Source organism: Limulus polyphemus, unplaced genomic scaffold (assembly GCF_000517525.1).
Source record: "Limulus polyphemus unplaced genomic scaffold, Limulus_polyphemus-2.1.2 Scaffold9486, whole genome shotgun sequence".
Taxonomy (NCBI): Eukaryota; Metazoa; Arthropoda; class Merostomata; order Xiphosura; family Limulidae; genus Limulus; species Limulus polyphemus.
Window position 1 is genome coordinate 9316 of NW_013675096.1, and position 7917 is coordinate 17232.

Sequence of the window (7917 nt, forward strand, 5' to 3'; positions counted from 1 at the left end):
CACTTATGGTTAGCATGTAGCTCGTCAAAAATTATGGGGCAAGTATACCATCCCCACCCCATAGTATAACATAACCTCACATTTCATCGCTAACCAAAACAAACAACTTTTGCAAAATCAAGCTTGACCAACAAAGAGGAAAAAAAGTACAGTCGAGGCAGTCAAACGTCAGTAAATTCCTTTGTGAACCAATAAAAATTAAGATCATTCATGAAATGAATTCGTGGCGTATTCATAAAATAACTATTGGTAAAAATCAGTTAGATTAATAACTTTTAATACATAGAAAAGCCAGTGGATTTTGGTAACATTACGTTCCAACAAATGCTTTTATGTCATGTTCTGTACTGAAAGTATAAAATGAAATATATAGATAACATAACTGGGAAAATATTTGTTGATTCCACAATTCAGAGTTTGCAATCGTTAAATATTATTTTTTATTATTAAAAATGTTAGTGAAATTATTGAAAACAGTTCTTCAATGGCACAGAGTACATGGCTAAAGATTCTTAAACGAGTTCATCTACAAAATGGAGATATAAAGTCTTTTATTCCATTTTTGGTGTGTTTAAATCTATGATTCATTTTCAAAAAATGTTTACACAGCTGAAAGTTCATTAGTTATCGTCACAATTCTATGATCTCTCATACTCAATTCCAGAAGTAAACGAATGTGGTTTCATAACTTCATGCTATAACTGAACACAAACCTTATTACAGCATGGTCTCAGTGCTATTTATTTAAATCAAAGTATAACAAGCATATGCTTTATTTGGGTAAACATGATCAAAGATGCCTTTTGATTGTCATATTTAAAATATCTTGAAAATTAATGAAAGTAAATCAGTTTAAATCAACACCTATTATATGAGTTTTTTATATATTTGTATAATGAGAATGAAATTGTATTGTTACCTAGTGTACGTACTTAGGACTTATGTGAATCTCAATTAGCTACGTTCGTTATTGTGTTACGATTTTCGTTCTGATTTATCTAGGAAACTTGCTTTGATCATATGTTAATACAAGATTATTGATATTACTAGAATAATCATGTTTATTACAATACTTGAGAAAGTTATGTTTTATAGATAGAAATGCCATGAGAAAAGCATTATATCATAGCTTTCTGATTGGAATCTTCCCTGCAATAATGTCTTCCAACTTATGTTTACCAAGTTCATTATTGGCACTTTTAATAATCTGCTTTTTCAACTCGTTCATAATCTTAGGCTTAAACTTGTCAAAAACTATTTTCCCTACTGAGCTTAAAAGAGCATTGATGACATCACCAAAGCTGCCTCCCCCTAAAATATTATCCAATTTAATACTAACTTTGTTGAAACTAATGCTGACCATCATATCATCAGCTAGTTGAAGATAGCCATCTGTGGTCACTGTAAGGCCACCATCTAGAGAAATATCTAAATTATCTATTTGTATAGTTGCTTTACCATCTCCATACAAAGGAAATATTCCAGCAATTTTGCCGTCCAGCTTGTATTTGTTGCTAGTAGCTTTTAAGAAGGGCAGCTTAAGCTTGAAAGATATCTTGAGATTTTGAAGGTCTGCGTCTAAACTTGGGACACTGAAACCAGAGAGTCCAAACACCTGCAAGTTTTGAATGTTTATTTCAACCTGTGCAATACCCTCTTTGATATTCTCTTTTATGTCTCCTATCGTAAGAGGGTCAAGTACCGGTATCTTTAGTTCGGGAACTCCTGTGGGCATCTTGTCCCGAAAGTTCTCCAGAACTACCATAATGTAGTTTCTAAGACTGTCATCGCGTTGAATTACAGGAGTCAATCCTAAACAAAGAAGAAAGATACTGTTTACATAAACTATGGAATGTGTGTGTGTTAGACGTATTTCGTGTTGTGGTGTTTAAAGGCAAGAAATAACATCGTTCTTGCACAGTACATGAACCTTTACTAAAGAAAAAAGTCTTATAAATAGGAAATAATATGTTATTTATGTTATATTTCAGACTGTTCTATTAAAGTCACTACTACAATAGCGAACTAATTTAAATATGCTGTATACCCTACTGCACTTCAATAAAAATATAATTATAACAAAGCTCGCAAATAAATCCTATATGTAGAAGCTATGAAAGTATCAAAAGCTAAACTATCTAAAATCTGTTGAAGTCAGAAATTGAGACATAAAACACAGTAAAGTTTTGCATTACTTTCAAACAAATGTTACTATTTTGGAACCTTCAAATTTTGGTTCCTTGTATATTCTTTTAATATCCATCACACACACAAAATGTCGGTGGCATAGCTGCAGATATTGCACCTTTAAAGGACACAAAAGTATTAAAGAAAAAGCTCCAACATAACGTTGTAGACAAGCATCGTGCTGCAATTGCTCCCAAAATTTCTAAATAGTATTACAGTATTTAGTTAACAGCAATTCAGTTAACAGTTAGCAATTCTAATAAGTTTTAGTTTAAAATATTAATTTTTTATTTTCTGCTCCTTTGCAATTGACGTTTTTGGTGTATGATGCATATTGAAAAAATATGCAGGATGTTATCTTGAATATGACCTTGAATTACCTCAATGATATTGTCACAGATTATGCCCACAACACCTCATTCCAGAACACTAACAATTATATCCTATGTCTGTCTATTTCTGAATAATTTATCTGTAAATCGACTTCTGAATCACCAGGTAGGTGTATGGAAACAGTCTAACATAACAAACTGAACTGTGAAGTAAAAATAATAGTTAAACGTAATTACTCCGATTGTTCAGATGTGCGTGCTGATCAGGGTGGAGAAGGTAGAGACGATGATATTATAGTTCCACGAAATGGAACCAGAAGGTGCATTGCTAGACCACCATCACACTTGACATAATGGAAATTGTCATTTCGCCATGACATTTGACAGCCAGAAGTGGTCTGCTGCTAGAAAGCACATTGTTAGGCATGAATTGGCACCAAAGGGCAATGCTGTCTTAGGGAGGAGCTGACATCATAGTTTGATACCAGAGGGCCTGTTACTATGGTCAAATGCTGTTACTAGGGTTCTATAGGCGTACAATGTTACTAAGGTTATACATACAGATAGTGTTACCAAAATTCTATAGGTGGATTGGGTAGTGTTTGTGTTAGCAGGTGGTGTTACTAGGCAGTGGATAGTATTTCTATAGGTGAACAATATTACCATACTTCTATAGGATTGCATACAGATTTCAACATGTATCAATTTATATTTATAGTTTTCATTTATATACTTAACTGTATTAAATGTGTTTTACAAAGGCAGATGGCGTTTCTATAGGTAGATGATATTACTTGACAAATTGTATTACTAAGGTTATTGCTACTAGGGCGGGTGGTATTTCTATAAAGAGATAGTTAAATAAGGTGATGATTTCATCGTAGGGTGCCCCAACATGTAATTATGACATCAACATTATAGTCTAGATTTAATTATGTGTTCTAAGTGTTACAAGTAAAACCATTGTTTTAATGATACAGCTATTATAACAGTTAAATATGTCAGTTTGTATTAGTATTTAATCTATTCATTACTTGAACAAGGCAAATATTATAGCATGGACCCTTTTACAATTATCTGCCACTTTTTGTGTAAAACAATTGTGTCTTTAAGTATCAATTTAATGCACTGCTTATAATTACGTTTCAATATTTAATTTACAAGACATATTTTTTTGCATTTCCTTACATTTTATATGTAAAATGCTTATTACTACTTCATCTCTATAATAGCTATATTGTATATCATATATTTGTCCTGAGAAGGACATTTTTTTAAATCCCTAAATAATAACACAACATAATGTTTTGGGACATGAGACCTATTGGACCATCCTGGCTGTTCCATCAAAAAATCTTGAAGCCAGCCCTCATCATTCATCTACTTTTCAAGCTTTTTCTTAAACTCACTAAAATTATATACTTTCTGAAAATCCAGGTACACCAAATCTACACCCCTACACTCATCTACATAAGGAGTAATCTTTTCAATGAAAGTAAAAAGATTTCTAAGGCAAGATTTTCCCTTAGTGAAACCATGGGCACTATTCAATAAAATTATAAACTATATTAAATGTCGTTGCAAAACATCTTTTAACAGACTTTCCAAAACTTTTCTCATAACCGATGTAAGACTAATGGGTAAATAATTACTGGGACAATTTTTATCACCTCCTGTAGAATGAGGAGTTACATTAGCTAAGTTCCAATCCTCTGGTACCTGCCCACTATTCACGGAACTGAAAAAAAAATAGTAGTAAGTGACTCACATATCCACTTTTAACTTCCTTCAAAATCTTTGCGGAAATATTATCTGGCCCAGGAGCTTTATCGTATTTAAACTTCCCAATTTGTTCTTAACCAGCTTAGAATTAATGAAGACATCTTATTTGATCTCGTTTCCATTTATCAACTGTTCAAGATGTGGAATACTGCTTAAATCTTCATTAGTAAAAATCTAAGAAAAACCAAAATTTAATAATCTCATAATCATCAGATACTAGCCTTCCTTTATTATCGCTCAAGGGTCCAACCCTCATCCTAACATTTTGTTTACCTTTAATGTATTTACAGAAATCCTTACTGTTAATCTTTACATTTTCAGCCAACCTTTTCTCGTACATCCTTTTTGATGTCCTAATTTCCTGTTTCACCAACTTTTTTGAATTTTTTATAATCTTCTAAATCTTCTGTCATATTAGCCAATTTAAATTTCTTAAATTTATGATGTTTTTCTTTAATTTTATCTCTGGATTTTTACTTGCAGCTACCCATTTCTTTTTATAAGGAATATATTTACCTTGAATATTTAAACCATTTTCACATCTGATCAGTGTATCTAAATAATTCAGCTACCCAATTCACAACAGGTAATCCTTGTCGCATCCCTTCAATATATGCTTTTTGAAATTTGTAACCAAACTATCATTATTCCTTATCTCCATATGCAGCAAAACATCGAACCTAATAGAGTAATGATCACTTGCACCCAGATGTTCCCCAATTTCCAGCCTCTCGATCATTTTTGTATTTGAACTTAACGATAAATCTAAAATAACTTTGTTTCTAGTAGGTTCCTTGACTAATTGGTGAAGAAACCCATCCTGACCAGTTTCAAAAACCTTTGTCCCTGATGGTTTTACTCCAGAATTTCCCAATCTATATTCCTGAAATTAAAATACCCCCTAACTACGACTTCATGAACAGCTGAAATCTTAATCTCATTGCAAAGTTGCTAACTAATTTCATCAGTATCATTTGGTGGTCTGTAACAAACCCCCACTAAAAGCCTTTTCCCTTTATATCCACTAATAGAAACCGAAATGAATTCAACCTCCTTGCTATTAACTTTAACAACACTTAAGTATAGTTTATCTTAACCATTTCTAAAGGATAACATCTCAAACACCTTTTTACATAACGCTCTCGTTTCCGGCCGTGTTTCACCAGAAACGAGATACACTTACAACAGTGCACTGAAATATATACAAAAACACTTTGATGACGTCACTCAACTACCTTTATATATCACTTACACAGTTACATCATTATCCCAGTTTACCCCTAAAGAAGAAAGCTCCACCTTTAGAAAGCGCTCGGATTATAGGGTTTTTATCGTTTTATATTACGACTTCTTGAACCTACGTATTTTTCTGACATCACGAATACTTTCTATTTGTTTAGACTACCCTACTGACCTATGTTCTTTAATAATATACCAGTCAGTGTCCTTAACCTCAACTGAGAATAAACCTGTTCTATTGTCGTGCAATATTTGAGCATAATAAAACTAATATATTTCATGTGATATATAAAATCACTGGCTGTAACTTTAAATATTAGTTTCTTCTTATATGTATATTGAGAATCTGTCATAGAATGTGTTAAATATGTTAATATCACATCACACTATCATTGGAACAATGTGTAGTGTGAATATCATACTGGATATTTTCAATATGATGATATACATGTAAGTTCTGTGATCTCACGACAAAGATATAATCTAGAAGAAAAGACATATCTATCCTTTTGCATGAAATTGGTTTAAAAAGAGTGTTCATATAAATTCACATAAAAACATCTCAGGCATTTACTGATGTGATTAGATTTATCGTCAGAAACTGCTTTTCAAATACCATGGTTATTATAATTAAGTTGAAGTTAAATACCTTAATTAAGTATGTAAATAATGTTTTGACTGAGACTTTGTCAGACTTCCAGCTGACACAACGAGCTCTGATACTCGGCAAAAGGTCTTGTTGGCAATGGCGTACATTGCAAGGTGCATACAGTCCAGATGTTGCTGCATTTCTCCTCATTGGAATCTCATAGTAAAGAAAGACTTCTTGAGAAATATAATCAGTCTTATTGCCATGCTTTCGGACATTCCTGCAACTCAATAAAGTCGTTATACATTTGTCGTAGATTGAGCATAAGTTTTTGTTTTTTTCTGTGACTCTCAATACTATACAATGGAAACTACATCACCCACTAATGAAGTGCTTGTCTACATTTTACGTATACTTGGCCACGTACTCAGATGGTCTCCCATGAGACCTCGAGGCTGCAATCAAATACAGGTCCCTGAATGTTTGTCATTTCACCAACGAAAATATACAGTGCATTATATTTTGAAGTTTTGTTAACAAACATTTCAGTATTGAAGTTTTGTCAATAAATGTTTCACTATGTGTGATACTTAAGTCTATGATCTTATTTACATATATTTATGATAACATATTGGTATGATGAGACATGAGTTTTATAAACAATAAAACATAGATGGAGACTTGTATTAGTTGTTCTTTTTAGGAAGTGAAATTCATGGTGTGTAAGTTAACATAAAAGACACATAACTGTCTGGCATCTGATCTGTAGTCTGAACAGACTGAATTATCAATGTAAGATGAGTATAAGTTATATTTTCCGACTGACCCTATTTGAACTTTTGACTGGTTGCTGTATGTTGGGTGTAGTTTAATCTTATTGAGTAGTGATCATAAAATGTCTTTATTATAAAGTCTGATGAACTCAGTAAAATATCAGAATTGTACAGTAATTCTTTTGTTCATAAACTATATTAAAAATCTCATTTACTGAACTGAAATGAACAAATAGTAATATAGACGTAATATGCAAATGTTGTCTGAAAGCTAATCCAGTATTTTATGAACTATGATGTTTATATAAATAATATACTAATGTATCTTGAAGTTTCGTCAATAAATATTTCAGTATGCTTGTTAAGTCTGTTATTTTACTTATGTATATTAATGATAGCATATTGGGCTATGAGAAAATGTAAATTATTTTTAAAGAAAATCACAGAACACTGATTTGTAACAGACGATTAATATATACTTGATGATCTTTCTAGAAGTTTTAAGTGAAAGATAATGCATGTTACCAAAATATTGTCTCAAAATATGCGTGACGACAATTTTGAAATGTAAAATAGTTTTCAGAGCTTACAAAATGAAATCTTAAAAAGTTTGGTTTCCATTGAATCCTTTATTCATTTATCTATGTGGTGACATGACTTTAGTACAATGTCTTGTGATAACTTCAGTGTTTGTTATATCATTTTGTTACACATAGACTAACTGAATTAGTAATATGGACAGTATTTTATAAGCTAAGATGTTTATAGTATTGTAGTTATATTAAATGTTTGTTAATAAATGTTTCACTCTGCTTATCAAATCTGTGATTTTACATTTTTGTTTTAATGATAAACAGTAAATATTCGGTGACGAGGAACCCACTTTGAGATTAATAATGGCTGGAGACGGCTTAAAGAACTAATAAAGAAAAACTTTAATATAAGTTTAACATGACAGCAAATGTACAACGTTTCGACAAGGTTAGGTTAGGTTAGGTTAGGTTAGGTTAGGTTA

At 31.8% G+C, this 7917-nt stretch overlaps 1 protein-coding gene across 1 annotated transcript; it reads right to left on the reverse strand.

Moving 5' to 3' along the window:
- Positions 1 to 534: 534 nt before the first annotated feature.
- LOC106475944 lies at positions 535 to 6674 on the reverse strand. The gene is made up of 2 exons (XM_013936619.2): positions 6190 to 6674; positions 535 to 1812 (listed from the first exon to the last, which is right to left on the reverse strand). Exon 2 carries the CDS (start codon positions 1763 to 1765, stop codon positions 1124 to 1126), a length of 642 nt encoding a protein of 213 aa, XP_013792073.1. The 5' UTR covers positions 1766 to 1812; positions 6190 to 6674; the 3' UTR covers positions 535 to 1123.
- Between the last annotated feature and the right edge of the window lie 1243 nt (positions 6675 to 7917).

Bases quoted from the DNA above. Each gene is read 5' to 3' on its own strand.
- LOC106475944 (XM_013936619.2), bottom strand. From the start codon at position 1,765: ATGGTAGTTCTGGAGAACTTTCGGGACAAGATGCCCACAGGAGTTCCC.